The following is a 20,218-nucleotide window of genomic DNA, read 5'->3' on the forward strand; positions in this document are numbered from 1 at the left end:
AGCCTGTGGGACCTCAGAAACTGACAGCACAGCAGCCCTGGTCAGTTTCCCGGCTCCTGCTAGTGACAGGGAGGCAGGTGCAACGCCTAGCGTTGTGGGACGCTTGTGGAGGCTAATAAAGTCAAATTAAAGACTTGACACTTCCACACTAGCCTTTATTTGAGGTTTTAAATTATAGATTGAAGCTGTGCCCCTCCTTAATAACGACATATTGTTACTGATATTGGGGCAAACTAAATTGAGCTAATGACGTACTGTGAAGACAGTGATGTTTTGCTGTCGAGCTACCTCCTTTTAAATTTGACTTTATCTCGTAGCATAGACGCAGCCTTTGAGATGAGCTGGAGGGGGAGGCAAAAATGAAATGTTTAGATGAAGGATAAGGTGGGGAGGGGATGGGACCAAACACAGTCTGTGTTAGCAGGCAAAAAAAGAGGTCAATAAAACCTGTCGCACCACATGCCCCAATTAAATGTATGTCAGCGAATCTGCTTCTGTACAAAAACAAAACAGTGATTCACCATTGAAGTAATTCATCATCTTGAATAAGACTGTTCCACCCCCTGCCTCCTCACGCACACCCTGAGGCTTTTTATCTGGGGGAGACTTGTCTATGGAAAAAGTACTCCCATTCTTTTCAGAGTAGTAGACAAAGCACAGGAAGATCACTGTTCCAATCTGTATTTTGGTCATGCTTGTACAAAAACGAGTCAGCATTGAGCGGGAGGGGAATTATACTTATTCTGGTGTCTTTTAGTGGTCAGTATGGTTTGGGACAGGAAAAACTGTTCCTCCTCTTAACTGTGGAAGGGTGACAAGCCATTCTTGCTGCTTTAAAATCTCATCCTAAAACAAAGGTACAGCTCAACAGAATAATCTGTGCTAACGCAGAGGAGGGTAGAACAGACAGCTCAAGATGGAGAGTGGAGCAGGACAAATGATAGACTTGATATAGGTTAGTATCAGAAGTGGATTTTTGTGTGTAAAAATACTTTGATCTTATACTGAGAAGTGTTGCTTTATCCACTAATTATTCCATTGTTAATAAACTTAGGTCCCATAAATGAATTACTACTTAACAAAATAAATCCAATATAAGTATATGCTGGGACATCAGTAAGGTTGCTCTACCTGTTACAATCCTAATTATTTAAACTGATCTCTTCTGCTTTGGAAGCAGTTGCCTCATTGTACAAGTGCAGCTGGATTACTTAATTAGGAAGATCCAAAATAATTGTTTTTAAAAAGGTGACATATACCAAAACAGTTGTAGGGAAGTTCTTAGTTGCATGTTTTCTCCTAGGTTCTGAACCCCTAGAGCCATAGGATTGAATGTTGTGGATCTTCAGGGAGTTTTACAACAGCAAATTTATACTCCAGGGACTGAAGTTGCAATTAGTCCTCTTGATGTTCGTCTGATTTCGGTTTTTCAGAATTAATGCTGATTGAAGAGCTGGTGTTCAATTTAACTTTGCCTCATACTGATTTTTCTACTTCATTGTGACTCTTCATTCAAAGGAATAGTGAGACAATAGTATAAACAAGAGTAAGGAATGGTGGATGTGAGTAACTTCCCCAGAAATGTGTCAGATGCTAGCACGGACTCTAGAAGTAACAAGAATGCATGATCTGGGATATCAGCTTTTCAGGAACTTTAATCTGGATGTAGATGAGGATTTTTTTCCCTTCACATTCTTCTTGGTTAGACTTTTAGTTCTCTTAAAAATCTTTCCCACTTTGAAAACCATGCGCAGATAAATGACTCATTGTCTTAAAATTCAACAGGTTTACAATGTCAGCTCAGGCACTGCAGTTCAGCTTTTAAAGGCATTTGTGTAGGCCTGGAAAGGGACCTTTGAAGCCATCAAATCCAGCCCTTTGGGCTGAGGCAGAACTAAGTGAACCTTAGACCATCTCTGACAGATGTTACCCGGCCTTTTCAAAAGCGTCCTGTATAGTAAACCCCTGAAATGTTCAGTTTCAAGGTGTGCTTCACTTGCATTAACACGTATTAAGCACATTTCAAAAGTGCTCTGTGGCTGTCAGCCTGCCCAGCTCCCCCAGTTAGGGGAAGCCAGAAAGAAGCTGTGCCTGGCTCCCAGAGTGGTGGGGAGCCTGGAACTAGGCAGCAGCCTGGTTCCCACTCCCTACCACTGGCGGGAGCCAAGAAACTGACCAGCGATGTACTGGTTAGTTTCCCGGGTCCTGCCAGTGGAGGCCAAGAAACTGACTGGCGATGTGCTGGTCAGCTTCCCATGTCCTGCCAGTGGAGGAGAGCTGGGAGCCAGGCTACTGCCTGGTTTCAAGCTCCCTGCTTCACTGTGGGAGCCAGAAAACTGACCAGCGCTGCTGCAACGATCGGGTTCCTGGCTTCTAAGTTATGCAACAATGCAACTTATGCAGAGGTGGACAAGAACTCAACCTCTGTGTAGGTCAGGGGTCTACTGTAATGTGATTTGAATAACCTGCCAAGGAAAGCTGTGGAGGAGTTTAACTACCCTTACAGTTAGTCTGCAGCAAGAGAGATGTAGGTTAGCTATTAAGAAAAAACGCTTAAGCCATTACTTTTTATCATATATTGACTGGTCACTGAGAACCTGTCTGATCACCATCCTCTTTGTAACATACCTGAAGACTTACCAGGTCCTCCTCGGGCATCCTTTCTCAAGACTAAATGGGCCTTTCCTCGTAAATCAAGTTTTCCAAAACTTTAGTAGCTCTCATCTGGACTTTCTGCCACTTGTCCACATCTTTCTTGAGTTGCAGTGACCAGTGCTGGACACAGTATTCAACTGAGGCTGCATCAGTGTTGGGTAGAGGGCCAATTATCCTATATGTCTTACGTATGACACTCCTGTTAGTACACCTGCAAATGAGAGTAGCCTCTTCTGCAACTGCCTCACATTGTTGACTTGTCATTAATTTCGGCTCCACTGCAGCCTTCGGATCCTTTTCAGCAGTACTGCTGTCTGGCTAGGTGTTTCTCTTTTTGCAGTTGTGCAGTTGATTTCTTCTCCGCACACACTACACCAGCTTCCTAAGATGGAGTGCAGAGTACTTTGCTGCAAGTGGCTTAGCATGGCTGAAGATGCATTCACTTGAACTTTAAGGAGTTGCAACTTAAACTGCTGTCAGTAAATGTGCTTTCCAATATAGATACAGTTTTATCATATGCTTTAGATAGAAACTTTGCTGGTTTTTTTTCCAGGACTCAGGGTGATCCAGTGCTCTCTGGTGGACAAGTGGGCTAGCATCATGGAATTTCAGGCCAGAAGGGTCTACCAGATTATCCCACCAGACTTCCTGTATATCACAGGTCACCCCAACCCCGTGTGTACACTTACTGCAACAACAAAGTAGATGGAAATATTCCATCCCTGGCAGACAAGACTATTATGTATCACAGGCAGAGAAAGAGAGGGACCAAAGTACCCCAAGGCCCTGCAGTGGCACCCGTGCAGATCCATTTTCCTATTGCCAAGAGTCTGAGACGAAATTGAGTTAAGTCAGAAGCCAAGTCAACAGACTAGGAGTAGGTCTAGGAATAATGCAGTATTTCTGGATATGTTCCAGTGTCTTGAGAGTAAATACCTGAACTCAGGAAGCTCTTTTCCTATGATGAAATTCAAGTGTATTTTGAAGCTGGGTACTGTGTGTCTCCTTTTTAAGGATCTGTGCAATTACTGGCTGAAATAGGTGTCTAATGCTCTGCAAAGAAGTTGATTGAATAGGAGTGGGCAATTCAGGGGTACAGAACCCCGTTGTGATCTTCTATTGTGTCCGACTTCTTTGCATAGTATAGAAAGGAACTAAACATGGCATATAAGCTTTTTTGTATGAAAATAAGTTCTAAAATAACTGGCAGTATAGTCCAACAGCTAAATGTTTTGCTTGCCTTTCAGGTTTCATATATACATTTCCTTTCCAGGTTTCATGTATCCTTAAATTTATATATGATGGCCAATAAATTTAGAAATATGAGAGTGACATGTATCTAGAACAGAGGTCGGCAAACAAAATAGCAAGAAGAGCCATTTTTTTCCTAATTTGGTAAAAAACTTAATTCAAGAGCCGCGATGAATATGAATAAAATTTTTTTAGTGACACGATAAAAACACAGATACAGTATCATATCCCACCGTGCACTACACATATTGAAGGGGGAGTTGCCCAAGGTTTGGGAGATGTGCTATTGTTTGGTATTTAGACATGAGTTGTTCATTGTTGGGCTTTTAGACGGTTCACCATTTAGCGGAAAGGAAAAAAACTTCCTGATTTTTTTTTTTTCTTCCTTTGTTTGTAATTATAGCACCGGGAGCCACAAATAAGTCCTTAAAGAGCTTCGTGTGGCTCCAGAGCCGCAGGTTGCAGACCTCTGAGCTAGAATATGCTCTGTTTTGTTTTATACGTCCTAAAAAATCTGCTGACACAATCTGAGAGCACGTGTATTGTATGTTCCATACCACATTGCTGGGTTTTAAGATTGGAACTAATGGAATTGGGGCTGTGATCAACTCTAGGGCAAGAGCAGACTGGTCATTGGATGGGAGAGGGCTGGGGAGCGAAACTGTAGAGAGAACTGGTGACTTCAGCTGGCAGAAGTTCTCAGCCTTTCTTGATAGCAAAAGTTGAGTTAAGCCAGAAGACTAAATTAGGCCTCTGAGCATATACTAAATAAGATTAAATAAAATCTTTTTCAAAGGTAACAAGACAGCAATAGTTTTATGGCTGTACCCACATGATCTCTTTCTCCATACTCAGCTGGACAGCTGCAGTTTTTTTAATGATCTTCTGAGCTGGAGCTTGTATACAATACAAGCACTGTTCAGACTTTCTCCTCACTAGAATAGTCTGCTTATTCACCCTGTTGCACATACAACTTCTGCACAGATTGCACATGTTGGAAGATAATTTTGTGCAAAAGTTTACTCACACATAAGCATAGCAAAGCTGTTGACGCTAATGAGGTCTTGTTTATTTGCATACAGTATATAGCCCTTAGACTTTGTACAGTAATTTACATGCTAGAAACCAGACTGTACGTGGGCTTCATACCTGAATTTGGGCACGAACTTTACACACAGATAACATCTAGCTCTGCTGGTCTCCTGTTGGGTAAAGTGCACTTACTTGGGGGAGTACTAGTAACCATCACAACTTATGACTATAACAATACTTGGCATGTAATCTTAGGTAAGGAGCAGTTTTCTGTTTGCAGGCCTTGAGAAAATGTTGAATGCTATGTCTGGATAGCACATTCAGCTTTCACTTCCACAGTTGCAGGTGACAAAGGTTACTAAAAGTCACCTTGTAGATTGTCTGGTGCTTTCCCACTTGTTAGTCCTTAGTGTCGTGAATTGTAATGCTACCACACTTATCTCGGATATGGATGCATACTGCTATTATATATTTTTCATAGTTTTTTCATCTTGTTTTATCCCGGCCTTTTGACTTTTTTCTTTGTGCATCGCTATGTGGAACCAGAAGACAGACAGACAGACAAGCTGTTGTATTAAATTGTCTCTAATTTTAGAAGGAGATGTGCTAAAGGTGGGGTGGGGGGGCATGTAGTCCCTTTTCACGAGTTTTCAGTACCCTTGACCAACTGGCCTTTTAAAGAAAGAGTGTGGTTTTTTTTTTGTTTTTTAAGATGCAGGGTACCTGCCCTTTCAGTGAGGTGAGCATTCACAGGAACCATTCCTGCTATCCCAAATTCAGTCTGCAAGGGAAAGTGGGCCTGATATTTCTTCTAAGGGGTTTCAGAGTCTGTAGCTCAAGTGGAATGAATTCACTGGATACTCCAGGAGCTCCTGGAATCCCTCCCATTTCCCTCACAGGCTCTCTGTGTGCCACCTTCCCATTCCTCTTCATTACAGCTGCTCCCTGTCCCTCATTTCAGGGTTTCTGTCTCTTGTGTCAGGGTCTGTGTATAGTGTGATTTAATAGGGACTCAAGTGGCTGAAGCCAGGCTATTACACAAGTGACCCAGCTTTCAAACACGTTGAGCACTTTGAGAACTGCCATTAAACTCAAAGTAAATTTTTACTGTGGAGTTCAGTTGTTGGAGCTGGTGTGGACACAACCAGGTTTTATTGCTCGCTGTTGAAACCTGATCTAGGATAGAGCTGACAGGTTTTATATTAGAAAGTATTAACTTGAAACACTGAGACCTAGTCATAAAGTTGCAGAATCTTTCACAAAGGAGAAACCATGGTTCCTCATGTGAAATATTTAGGGTTTTTTTCCTTTGAGTTCCATATCTTTCTCTTCAAACTTGAAGAGCAATGGAGTGGGCCATTCTGTTAATGACTTAAGAGTTTGCGTGTTACCTAAGAGGAATTTTCAGCAGCCTCTCTTTCAAGAGTGTTGTGAACTCTTATATTCAAATTCGACACATTAACACACAGTTTGAACTGGGATGGGAATTTTCTGGGACACTCTAGGAGCTCGTTTGCATACTTGGCTTAATCTAATTCTTGATTCCCGCCCCCCCCCCCCCCGCCCCTCTACTCTCTGATTTGTTCACCTTGATAGGTTTTTTTCTGATTTGTCGACCTTGATTCCTGTTTTTGGTTCTCTGTGCCTTAAATATGGAGTCTGGTCTGGTCTGGCTATGGTCTGAAGAAGTGGGTCTGCCCACGAAAGCTCATCACCTAATAAATTATTTTGTTAGTCTTTAAAGTGCTACTTGACTGCTTTTTGTTTTGATAGTATATAGACTAGCACGGCTTTCTCTCTTACTTTTGAAACTTGAAGCAACTCTTAGAGACAGAGTATGAATAGAGAAACCTATTCAGAGCCAGTGCAGTCCTGGATTTTATCCTGAGTCCCAGGTTGGGAAACACTCTAGATGAGCATGACAAAAGTATAAAATGTTCCACAGTGCGTTCGTGGGATTGGGCAATCCTGGTTCCACTGACCATTATGATAACTGAAATGTAGCACTTTAAAAAATAACAACATGAATCATCACCAAATAAATCATTTTGTTAGTCTTTAAAGTGCTATATTTCTGCTACTTTGTTTTGTTGCAGTACAGACTAATGTGGCTACCTCTCTGTTACTGTTACGATAGCTGTACAGCATGCCACATCCCAAGTTTCATATCATAATTGCACTCTTGTCTTCCGTGGCGGTTGCTCCTCTCCCTGCTTCTGAAAAGCAGTTTATGTAAATAGAATATGAGGTACTACCTTTGTGTTCCAAGGGAGTCCACACCTCACTCTGCTGTGAAGGGCTGCAGATTGTTTAGAGAGAGAATCTGGTAACTTGTTAACCAAAAATGAAAGTGCATCTTAAAACAAAGAAGCAGCTGGCTTTGTGTTTGTGAGTCGGGGGTTTCTATTAGGTCGTTGTCTTTGGGGCACAATAAGTGTCTTACAGCATCACACACAAACCAGGACTCCTTGGGCTCGGGCAGAGATCTGCCCTTTTATAGCATCGGGAACCACATGCAGCTCTTTAAGGACTTCTTTCTGGCTCCCAGTGGTATAACTGCAAACTGAAAAAAAAGAAAAAGAAAACCCTCCTGATCATTTTCTATGTATAGTGAATGTCTAAAAGCCCAAAATTGAACATCTCCTATCTAGCAAACGATACATGATCTCGAAACGTTGGGTAACTCTCCCTATGTGATTTCAAAATGTTGGATAACTCTTCCAAAGAGAGAGAAGATTCAGGAGTGAAAGTCAGGAAGACAGTGGTATAAACGCACATGTGAAGTGTAAAGAAATAGAGTATGTAAAAGTTTGTGAACATCCTGCAGTAAGCATCGTATTACAAATCGTTGTGTGTGCAGTGTTCTTAATAGCAGATGTTAATGCTCTTCATTCAGTCCGCCCTTTGAAGGACTTCGCATTTCAATTAGTTTCTCTAGCCCCGAAGAGCATAATGGACTTAGAGTTGGCCTTTGTGAGCTGGTCACAAGAGTAAAGGTTTCCTGTCTTTTGGAGCTATTGGGAGAGGAGAGTTAGGTTAACCTAATTCCTTATGTGATAGGGAAGAGGACTTACGTATTGCTTTTTTGAATAGCTTGGAAGCACTTCCTGATTTCTGTGCACAGTGTTGCATGTGGTTTGTTCCAGTTGGAAAATATTTGAAAATGGAATGGTCTAAATAAAGCAGAAAATAAAACTAACTGGATGGCTGGGTGGAGAATGTTTTACAGCCCTTTAAAGCAGAAATCAATGTAACTTTTAATTTGTGGCTACTAAAAAGCGTAATCTGTTTCTAAACTAAGAGTGAAGTATAGCCTTTGCCAGATTGGTTTTTTTTTTTTTTAGTTCTTCTGTGAGATTTCTTACAGAACATGACTTTCTTCTGACTGTAAAATGACGTGGGTATTTTATTTTAACCAAGTGAAGTGCATGTCTCTCTAGCATGTGTTGCAAATGAATTGTACCATTTCTAGAAAGGGCTGGAGCTAAAGAGGAAACTGCTGTCCGTCCTTAAATACCCTGTGTGTCAAATTTGCTTAAAACGTGACTTGGAAACCTGTGCCTTCTAGCTGTTGCACGTGCACAGGAAAAAAGAATGAAAGTGGGAGTTATGGTTACCTAGAGACTCTCACCCACTCATTTTCATAAGGCTGGGATTTTTTACCTTTAGACTACTTTTTTAAATCTTGCATATTTCTGTTCCCATTTCAACAATTGAGTCTGCTCAGTTGCAGAATATTATTAATAGTATTTCAGGTGATGTGGGTTTAAAATACACCAATCAGTACTTTACTGAGAGAATCCACTCTTAAGTGCTTACAGCTTAAGGACCTCATCCTTAGTTAGATACACACGATCTGTCTGGTTGTGCAGGCTCCAGTGGAACTCTGTCGTTACACTCGGGTGCAGAAGCCTGCATGGGTTAGATTATAAGATCAGGACTCAAGTGAATCATGGTCAGACACAGGAGTGGCTGAAAAAGTGGATAATTTCTAAGGGTATGAACGATGAAAAGGAATAAATACAGACTAGAGTATGAAATTGGTTGTGCAGTACATGAAATGTTTCCTTTTTAAAATTAGGCACATGAGTGTGTACAATTAAACAATACATAATGTACTTAAAAGAATTTATTGGCTAAGACTTTTTTATTTATAGTATGTTAACAGCAAGAGAGATCGCAGTTATGAGAAAAGGGAGGAAGCAGAGTGGGAGTGCAGAGTTCTGAATTATTGGCAACTTTGTAACTGGCTTATTTTTGTTTTAGTTTTGGTAAAAATTTCATTTCAAGGGGAATACTTGTTTTTTCCACTTTTTCCTTTTCAAATGTTTTGAGTTCACAGAAAAAAACTACTTAATTCATCTGTTCTTGCTTTTTAATCATTAAAAGTGAAAATTAATATCATATTTTGCTGTTCTACATTCCTTTTAATTTATTGGTGTTGGCTTTCACAGATGCATAAAGTACTCAATTCAAGTGACACGAGAAAGGGAGGCTTTCTTAAAAGTATTCACCCCTTTTCTCCCAGAGAGAGAGGATCTAAACAAAGAATGCAAAACTGAACCAATAGGCAAAGGATATTTTGTAACTGTGTTTTCTTTTTTAATTTTTAAAGGCTGTGGTGGGCTAATCAATTTAGTGCTAGCTAGCCAGTATAAGTTTGACTTTACTGCTGTTTATTATTGTTGCAACACCACCCCTCTTTCCCTCCTCACATTTAACTGGGTTTTAAGTGACTTGTTACGTCTGGTCTTACAATTAAGCCTTATCTACACTAACCCCCACCATCGATCTAGGTCAGCTGCACAAAGAGCACAGCTGAAGTTGACACTCCCTTAATCCCATTAATTCCAGCTACTCTCATTTTGGTGGAATACCAACATCAATGGAAGAGCACTGGGATATTGGTTTATCACGTGTAAGCAGATTCGATAAATGGATGGCCAGTGGGATTGATTGCTGCATCTGTGACATGGCAGAAACATACCTGTAGGTTGAGACTCTCTTGCAGCGGGGATAGCTGCTATTTCTTTACAGGGCTCAGCATGAATAAGGCCTCAGTGTGTTATGAATAAGGGATTCATTACGTAAATCTCAAATGGGAAAAGAGATGGACAAAAATGGAGATGTCAGTTCTATATTTCTCTAAGGACTGGGGATTCTACCACTGTGAAAGTGCCTTGTCAGCAACCACCTACCTTAACCAAGAGATGCCAGGTGTCTTCAACTTCCAGAATGGGTTTTACCCATTATAGCTCATGACCGAATAAATTTGGTAGTCTCTAAGTTGCCACGGGACTGCTTATTATGGGTTGTCTTATGTGCTTCATTTGCTTTCATAATCAGTGATGTCAACACTTACAAAAAAGGGGTCGCTAACTTGCTCCCTCTATTGGCTGCATAGCCAAAATCTTGTGTGGTCATCTATTACTGGTAAAAGATATTTTTTTTATTGAATTATATCTGACTGGGGAATCAGATTGACTTGGTCCAAGGATGTCTTAGTGAACAATGTTATAAATAGACGTATGTTGCTGAAGTTTCCATGAACCAAAGTGGAATACAGAAAATCATGCTTAGCACTCCAGTATACAAAGCTATGTGCAAATGCATTTCTCCACAGAGAGGTTTTTAATAAGATTATAGCAGTGCCTAGAGGGCACAGTGGGAATCAGGCTCCCATCATGCTAAGCACTGGACCTGTGTATAAATAAACTAATTTCCAACTTTTCTGTCTTGTAGTATAAATTGGAAAATGAAAGTTTTATGGGAACTGTGTGTCAAAACCCAGTTTCCTCAGAGTGAGAAGTATTAAAGTGCTGGGTGACTTTCTCCTGTCAACCTCCTGCTGTGGGATGTCAGGAAAAAAAAATCTATTTTGAATATGTTGACTCCAGTTATGCTATTTCTGTAGCTGGAATGGTGTAACTTAAATCGTTTTTCCCTCATACTGTGAACCTGGCCTAAATCTGCACCAGAATTCTCTTGGCTCTCCATCGGTGAAATGGCAAACAAAGGAGAACTGTTAAATAACTCGTTTGGGTTTTCAAAATACTGAAGCAAATTCCTTGCGAACTGTTCTAATTCTGTGATTGCTTCCCTTAAAGTTCTGGTCTGTGCATTTTTTTTAATATAAATGAAAAATGAAGTTTGACAATGAGGGGTTGTTTTTCAATGTGGACTGCACTCCAGAACTCCAGCCTACATCTGTTGTGCAAATTTATCACACAGATAAGTGGGTGAATGAAAATGTGCCAAAATTTAAAAACCATGGGGCTGCAATGCTGCTGGCTGCCAGTAGGACCCCTTGGACCTGGAAGAGACCAATTTGCACATAGAAGACCCTGCCAGAGGGTGGGAGAGCTGAAGGGTTCCTGGCAGCTGTGGTTCCCAGCATGCCCTGAGGGAAGGAGAGATGGGGGAGTACAGGAAACTTTGTTGAAGCCTGGGGCTGAGCATCAGGCTGTTCTACCTCTGAATCCCTGTCTAGTCTCTTGTAGATGAGCGCTAGGCTATAGGAAGATTGATGGGTAACCATTGGCTGGAAAAAGCAAACAGCGGCTGCTGGGTGCCACAGGGAGCGTTGTCTGCAGATGCTTGTTTTTTATAGCCCACCAGCAGATTACTCTGATGGGCCGTGTGCAGCCCCATGAGCCACAGATTGCCCAGCACTATTGCTTTCAAATCGCACTTTTTGGAATTCCAGAGTGAAGAGTGGTGATACAACATACATCTATGTTTAGAGAGGAGTGTTTAAAATAAAAACCACTGTATGGGTTCATGGATAAGATGTGGGGTTACCTAGCCGTTGGTTGGCAAAAGGCATTCCAGCCTAGTCGTGTAATGTGTCCATTCTTTGAGCATGTGCATGTTTGTGTTCTACTTCTAGTGCGCGTGTTCTCCAGGTACTGGAGATCAGTCATGTCCCGTAGCCCAGATTTGCTGATTAGTGCCCTCAGGCTTGCTCAGTTGTGGGCATAAGGGGTAGGGTCATTTGACCCTCAGTTCTTTTGTACGGTCTGTGGTTGCAAGACTGGTCGGAGTTAGCCATGTCTGGTCTCTTGCGGTCCCTATTTAGCTTTAAACAACTTGTGTAGGAGAGTGGTGAGTATGACTGGTTGAGATCCCCTCTGGGCTGTCATCTGGTGTTTTGAGAGCACACTGCTCCTACTTTTCCTAACAGCCTGGTCACATGGTGGCCCTGTCTCTCTCAGACCAGCTTAGTGCAGACATAGGGACAGGATTTTATTTAAAAAAAAGGCTGTAGACCCATGCTGTAAAGCCGCACAGTGTGAGACCTTTTCTCAGCACTCAAGTACAGTACACAACCCCTCTGGGAGCTGAACCCCAGATAAATCTGTATTCAGCTGTGTAGAGACCTGTACAGTGTAAGCTAATGAAATTTGCTGTCTTTCTCAGTGTGAACAGAGATGTGCACAGACTCGTTGCTCCCCCCACCAAGCCCAGTTACTGTTACTTATTTATTTATAAATCAGTAATTTCGTTAAGTAAAAGAGGATTTCACTGGCTAGAAGGACAGAATATAGAACATAATAGGTTACTAAGCAAAATAAAATTGAATGTGCAAGCCAAGCTCAGTGCACTAGAGAAACTAGTTACACATAATATTTCACCCGAAGAGTTGTTCCAGTAAACTTTGTAGAATAGATCTTCTTCCAGCCTGTGCCTAGTTCTCTTTGGCAAGTAATGGGGCCAGCATTGGGCCCCTAGAAGAGGTGGGATTGGGAGGGGGCGTCTAGAGGAAATGTGTGCACATGAGACTTCATATGTGTAGCACAGAGTAGTGTGTGGAAGCACGAGAGGGACTGTCTGCCGGCTGCCACTGTGTAACTTGCTGCTTGAACCCTGCTCCCCACCAATAAAATAGATTTCTCCCCCTCAGCCAACCAGTCCAAGCCCTTCCTGCTGCTCCTTCTTGTTGCCCTACCTCCATAGTTGTAATCCATTTCCCTGACATCCCCATTCCCATGTCACCCTGCCCACTGTCTTTTTTTTTTTTTTGCTCCTTATCACCCAATCTAACAAAACAAGTTGGTTAGACCAGAGGCCGCTGGAGTGGGAAGCATTGGCTGGATGCGTTCCGTCCACCGTTTCCGTCTGTTCTGGCAGTGTGTGTTCAGCTGGCCTTTCTCCAACCTTGCTCTGGCCTGAAGCCGAACTACTCCCAGGACCCTTCTGCTCACTGCAGGGTGGGAGCGGGGTGGAGTGCTGAAGTCACCCCTGCTCCTGTAATCCGTCAGGGAGAGGGGAGGACACAACAGAACTGCTCCAATCTGAAGTATTGTGAGTGACTGAGCTGAGGGCCTGTTTTAAGAGGCAGTTCACTGTTTCCAAGATTTCTCTAGCCTCTCTCTCTCACCCACCCCCACACACACTTTGTCTCTTCCCTCCACCCCCTAGGATATCCCATCTCTGCAGAATGGGAGGATGAAGGAAACAACACAGCAGGACAGCTTTCCCTGTCTTAGAGGCAGCGTGTGGTGTGTCAAAAAATTACCCAGCAACAGCCAGCTCGCACAGTCTGTCATACGCCCACAAACCTAGTCTGTGCCACCACACACACCGTGTACGTCATAAAGTCTGTCTTTCAAGCACACGCTCTCTCTCTTAGCCCCGCAGCCCTTCTGGGTGTTTAAGAACTGGCATAAATTGTCCAGGGAGGCTGTGGTGGGTCCATCTGAGGTTTTTAAGATCAGGTTAGACAACGCCTATAGGCACTGATGGTGCTTGATTCTGCAGTGAGTGCAGGGGACTGGATTTGATGATCTCTTGCGGTTCCTTTCAGTTTTGTGATCGCCCGTGATTTAGTGTTTGTACAGAACCAGGCTAGTAACCACTTACACCATATGTTTTTCTGGCGCTTGTTCTGGATGTGATTGAATGTGAAGTATCTGTCTGTCATTCTTGAATTAAATATTTTGTAAATTTAAACTCTCAATGCAGGGTTCTGTCAGAGAAAGATAGATTAAAAAGTTGAAGTCTTACAGACTTGTGCACGGGTGAACTAATTTGGAGTTGTCCAGCTGCTTAGTTGTGGGCATTGCCACTTGAGTAATCTTTCTGTAAAAAGTTGTTTTTCTTCAAACAGGGATGGTTTAGACAGTACTTGGTCCTGCTGTTAGGGCAGGGGGCTGGACTCGATGGCCTCTTGAGGTCCCTTCCAGTCCTAGCATTCTGTGATTCTATGAATGTGTTCTTGGTGAGATTTGCTTTAGCAGTTCTAGACAGTCTTGCTTCTGGCTGATGGAACATTTATAGACTATTGTTTGTAAGAGTCTGCACACTTTACTTTCCAGAGTAAGTAGCTGTAGGAATCTGGAAGGAGCTTGTCATACTTGTCACTTTTCTCCTTAAGAGTGGCCATGCAGGGTCAGACCAAAGGTCTGTTTTCTTGCTAGCTCTTGCCTTGTATGTGATTTTGGGGGTGGGGGGGGCAGTGCTTTTTCCTCTTTTTAGATATTTCCAGGTTCTTGTGTACTTGTCTGTTGGAGGACTTGCTGTTGAATTCAACCTTCCCTGCATATCTTTGTTACGGAGTTACTGCTTTCCTTTAACTAAAAGGGGAAAATGCTCTTGTGGGTCTGTAAACTAGCTTATAACAGATTCTGAGCCTATCAGTGTTTTGAAATAGCTTTGAATTATTGACTGATGCTGACCGACAGAATTTGACATCAAGATACCTTGACTAACGCACAATCCCAGACAGCTTTCCACATCTCCCTAAGCTCCAACTGGCTGTCCAATTGCCAGAACCTCTAGCTTAGGGATTTCTGGCCTGTGGGTCTCCATTAGATTTGTTAAAGGTGGCCAGCTGGGCAGTTCCCAGTTGCATGTGGCTGTTAAAGAAGCCATTTGCAGTTTCTTAACACTGCTTCCTCAGGCGGATATCTGTCACTAGAGACAGCTGTTACCTTATGCCTAGGTGCTGACAGCTTAACCCTGAGTTAATTGGTTTTAACAGACTGTTACCTGCTGGGAGCAGGAGAGCTGGGAGAGCCACCCAGCCTAGCAACTCTGGTGAAAAGGCTGCGGGAGGAGGGGAAGTGTCTAAGGCTGGAGCCGTTGAGGGGAGAGGAGTCTAAGGCTGGGGCCAGTTTGGGGCTGCTGCGGGGGGGGTCTTAAGCCTGAGGGCAGATTGGGGCTGCTGGAGGGGGTCTAAGGCTGGGAGCAGTTGGGGGAAGGGGTTAAGTGAGGGGGCAGTTTGGGGCTGCTGGGGGGTTTAAGGTTGGGGGGCAGGGGTGGAGTGGTGGTACTTTGGGTCTATTTTGTGTTCAGTCCTTGGAACATTGGAGAAAATTGCCGTGTGGCCCCCAGTGTAAAAAAAAAAATTTTTCTTGGACCCCTCCCACCTCTAGCCTCTGAGTGTGGGGTTTAAGTCAGGGACGGGGGGGAGCGGTTTGAGGGCGAGTCTTTCTCCCACCATAATTCAGGTTAAGCATAATAATAAACTGTGGTTAATGTTTTCTCCCTCTTTTATGGAATAACTAGTAATGTATAAACGTGAGGGAGCACAAGTGTATATTCTTGCCTCAGGCACAAAAATGAACTATTCATGGCACCCCCCCATTTTTGGATTGCCTTGGGTCACCAAGTCTTCCTGAATTGTCAAAATCGTTTCCCATCTGTGAAAGATTGGGAACCACTGCTCTAGCTACAGCACTGACAGTTCTGATTACATTAACTCGGAAACCTGCTGAAAATTGGCCACTGATTAATATAAAAAATGTACTTTGATACTACAGTTTCTAGTGTATTCGCCTAGCATGCCATTAGGTTTGTCTTGGAAGGAGGTGCATAGGCATTTTGAAAGGTCATGTCTGGCATATTTTTGTGAGGTGTAAAAGTTTATCAACTGCACACCTATATGCCACTTTTGTTGTACACAGCAGCCCTTTGTTTCTGATAAACTGGGATAATTTCTGTTGAATTGTGCATTAAAGATGCTCTCACAGAAATGAAACATGAACTGAATGATCTCAGTCTCCACCTGTGTTCAAGTGCACTGCAGAGTATAGGAGCTACACAAGTTGTCTTTCCTGTTTCTTCACACTCCATCTTTCTACAGAGCGTGTGCAACTGGTCTGAAGAAGTGGGCCTGTCCCACGAAAGCTCATCACCTAAGAAATTATTTTGTTAGTCTTTAAAGTGCTACTGGACTGCATTTATGTTTTGATAGAATATAGACTAACACGACTATCTCTCTGTTACTACTCCTGAAAATCTGTGTATATAGATGATCACAGAAATTGAAGTGTACTTGGCCACTTACCTATAGTGTTAAATGGCTGTGGAGATGCAAATGGGGAGCCAGGAAACATTTGTAAAAATAAGATACAGAAAACATAAGGAAGTAGGATAATATTGTGAATGGGCAGAAAATGAAGTGTCTTTAAAATTGGAGGTTAACAACTAGGGAGAACGTTGGGGAACACTGCGTTGAAAGTCCATGAAGAAAAGAAGCCCATATAGACAAGGCAGCATGGAGCTCATTCTAGGCATAGAGGGAAGGTGTTGAACAGGTATGAAAGGAAAAATAGTGCGGAGAAAAAGACAGGACTCACTGCATGAAGTGGAGTAACGAAAGTACTGTGCAGGGCCTTGGTGTAAGGGAGAAGAATTCAAACATTATGTCTGAAGATACAGGTATGTACTAACTCGGACCTGTAGGATTAGTCATCTTAAAATGCATATACCCAAGGGAACTGGAGATTTAAAAAAAAAAAAAAAAAAGATATTCAAGGTTTAAGAGGTCAGCTGGCTAAAAGACTTTTTTTATCAAAGATCCATACCTAACTTTACAGAGAATAACCGGGATATAACATGGTGGTGAACAGGAGCATAAAGTTTGAGGTACATTTGCTCTGTGCATTCACTTCTCAGTGACTGTGTGCTGTGTTCATTTAGATATAAGTTCACAGGCTTTTCAGCATAGTGCCTCAGAAGCATGCTTGGCTCTACTGGTGTTAGGTCTCTTTCCCCAAGGAACGGACAATAAAGCATGCAACGGAATTGTGAAAAGTTAGAGAATGTTGTTAGTCACAGATTCATAATGAGGTTTTTGTAGGATTCAGTTTCAGTTGATAAATGTTGATAAACATAGATTTTAGCTGAGACACTGAAATGGGTGAGTTGGGGAGTTGGTAATAATCAGCATGCGTGTGGGGTTCGGGTGTCACCAGCCCTGAGGCAGCCCAGGGAGTTGTCTTCAGCTCTGCTGTCCAAAGGAGTGAGTGGCTTGTTGATGAGTTTGCAAAGATTGGCGACACCGAATCCTTGAAGGGATAAGATGCGACAGAGGCTTGTGGTCCGAGCCTGGTACGACAACCCCCCACCTTTCTCAGTCAGGACTGAAAAGAGAGGTATGAGCCCCTGGCCCTGAAGGAGATCATCCCAATGCAGAACGGCTGTTTGCTAGGAACAGAGCCATTTAGCAGTGGGGGAGACCTCTTCTGGGCTAGGATTCATGGGAGGGGAGTGCGGGAGATGGTCTCTTGACCAGGATCTTAGTCTTCCTGATGTCTTGGGCTCCATTGTTGATGCTGGGAGTCCTCTAAAATGCCAACAGGATACCCACAGCAATTGTGGGAAATAAAAATAGTTTAAAAATAGGGGTTAAACCCTAAAAAACTGTATCAGCTCTCAAAATTTAGAAAAAAAAATCAAATTCTGTAACCCTGTCTATAAACTTGAAGGCTGTGTCTACACTAGCAAGTTCTTTTGGGGAAAAACAGGCACTTTTTGGAAAGAACGTGCAGAGCATCCATGCACAAAATGTGCTCTTTTTTCTGAAATTGGAAGAATGTGGCACTTTTTCCAGCAGCCCTCTTCTTCTCCCAGATGAGAAGGAGAGTGCCTTTTTCCGAAATACTCTTTAGGAAAAAAGAGTGTGTAGATGCTCCGGGTGCCCTTCTTTTGAAAGAGCAGTCTTCATGATGCCAGATTTTTTGATCCCTGGCTTGCTCTTTCAAAAGAGCAGGGGCTGTGTGGCTGCAGTCTGTCAAAAGAGCAGATTGATCATTCAATCCACTTTTTGTGTGTGTGTGTGTGTGTGTGTGGGCACGTTCTTTCCAAACAAGGTTTTTCAAAAGAGATCTTCCAGAAAAACTTCTTTTGAAAGATCACTGTAGTGTAGATGTGGCCTCAGAGTCTGGCCCTGACCTTTATGTAGGTGAGAATTGATTAGTGCTATGCTGAGAAAGGTATGTGCATAGTTTACGGGATGAGGAGAAGGAATATTTTTGTTTCTAGTAGGTAAACATACAAATAAAGTACTTAACTTAGGTTTGGAGTAAGATATGTTTTACAAGAGATTACTCTTAAATTTGTAGAGTTCTTAACCTTCTCTTTGTTTTCCAGCTCCCTGTAAATGTTCGTTAATAGCACAACGAGCAGAATTGTGGATAACAATGAAAAACTACCAGCAAGCTCTCCATGAGGCAGATGTGCTCTGCCAGAGCAAACCCCTGTGGGCCAAGGTATGGAATTCTGATACATCAAAGAGTGAAATATGTAGCTGGGTCTCTTTGTAGTGCAGACCATACTTTTCTAGGTCACTTTTGGAAGGCTATTTTGGCAATTGGCAGGGCTAGAAACATGAAAGAAAACTTAAATGCTTCTTTGAGTGGTCCCCATGGGTGCTGCACAGTAGGTATCGGGCTCGCCCCAGCGCCGCAGATTGGAAATTTTCAGCAGTCTCTGTCGGGTCGCGCATGCACTGATGCGCACCGGTCCTTCGTGCGCCTTCGGTCACATGCACGATCCGGTCCCCGCCAGTTCCTTCTGAACCGCCAATGGCTGCAGACGGATTCCACTCCAGCTCCAATGCCTGAGAAAGATAAAACTATGTTTTAATTTTGTTAATAGTTATTAGTTGATAGTTTTAGTTAGCACTGTTAAAGTTGTTCCGTTTAAATGTAGATATAGTTTTTAAAATAAAAAAAAAAAAGGAGAGAGAAGAACAGAGGAAGCCGCCCTAAGCGGTCTGCTATCCTAAAAGTCACGAACGTTATCTTTTCCAGGACTGATTAGCTGTTAAGTGCCCTATTAACATTCAAAGACTTAAATGCCTGGGCCGAGATGTCCTCGCCTGGGTTTAAGAAATGTGCATCATGCTGCAAGGCCATGCCTGCCTCAGATGGGCATAGCGAGTGCATTCGTTGCCTTGGGGAGATCCACGTTCCACAAAAGTGTCCTCACTGCTCCAAGCTCACAGCCAGAGCCAGAAAGGACAGGGAAATGAGGCTGAAGATGATTTTATTTGATAAGGCCCTCCAACCTGGACCATCGGAGAAGCCCCATAAAGAGGGGCCCTCAGGGTCGCACAAGAGGAAGGTGGCTTCCCTAACCTCCTCTGTACAAGAGAAAAGGAAGCTTTTTCCAGCTTGATCCTTGCCGGTAACACCTGCGAGCAGGACAAGCAGAGCACAGTGCTCTGACCCGCGGGCTGCTCAAAGCGGGACGACTGTAGTGCACACAGCTGCGCCGGGACCTCTGACCATTAAGCAGTTGGCACCAGGGCACCGCAGGCGCCAGAATCGGCGTCACTGACTCCCATGGCATTGAGCCCTGCGGCACCGACGGCACCGGAGCAGGGGTACCCGGCACGGGACCCAACAGTGCTGGAGGAAGCTACCGGCGTGGCACTGTGCACAGGGGCGCCGAGGTCCCTGGCACGGGAGGGGGCGGCACCTGCTTCTCAGGGACGAGGAAAAGCACAGGCAAAACCCAGCACTGCAGCCGATCCCCAGAGGTCATTGCGTTGCCGTTATCGCCTGGCTTGCTTCCCCCCCCCGCCCCCCGAAATACACCGGGCAGCAACTCCAATGGCCTGTTTCAGACCTCCATCCCCGTTCCTTCAACCACCATCCCCCTGGCTCAGACAACCTTCACCAGTCTCCAGTAGGGACCCCTATGAACACTATCACAGAGCATCTCCGCCACTGTCAGCGTCATGGAGGTAATGCTCGTCTAGACCCCATGCGTACGCTTTCCGATCGTGGTCCAGATCCCCATCACCGGGCCCTTGCCCCTGCTGTTATGGCCATCCTTACCATACTGAACACCAGCACAGGGGGTCCACATCCAGGGGTAGATCCCCACCCACACCTCGCCAACACCCCTTCACACAGTCTTACTCCATGAGAAGAACACAGCCTTCCCAGGCGGACGTTGGTCCACAGGCCCTGGACCTCCCTTCTGAATCCTCAAAAGGGCAAGCGTATGAACAAATCCAGGAATCAGAGGAATTAGAGGAGGTGTA

At 43.6% G+C, this 20,218-nt stretch overlaps 1 protein-coding gene across 6 annotated transcripts in view; it reads left to right on the forward strand.

Annotated features, from left to right (window-relative positions):
- Positions 1-20,218, forward strand: part of LONRF2 (LON peptidase N-terminal domain and ring finger 2) — a 140,699-nt gene that overhangs the window by 5,993 nt on the left and 114,488 nt on the right. For all 6 annotated transcript variants that reach the window (XR_012645208.1, XR_012645209.1, XR_012645211.1 and 3 more), the window contains exon 2: positions 18,316-18,434. Coding sequence is in view for 2 of the 6 variants with exons in the window: in XM_074991613.1 (XP_074847714.1) it covers positions 18,316-18,434 (119 nt within the window). In the remaining 4 variants the exon portion in view is untranslated. The remainder of the gene's footprint in view (positions 1-18,315; positions 18,435-20,218) is intronic.

Source organism: Carettochelys insculpta, chromosome 1 (genome assembly GCF_033958435.1).
Source record: "Carettochelys insculpta isolate YL-2023 chromosome 1, ASM3395843v1, whole genome shotgun sequence".
NCBI lineage: Eukaryota > Metazoa > Chordata > Testudines > Carettochelyidae > Carettochelys > Carettochelys insculpta.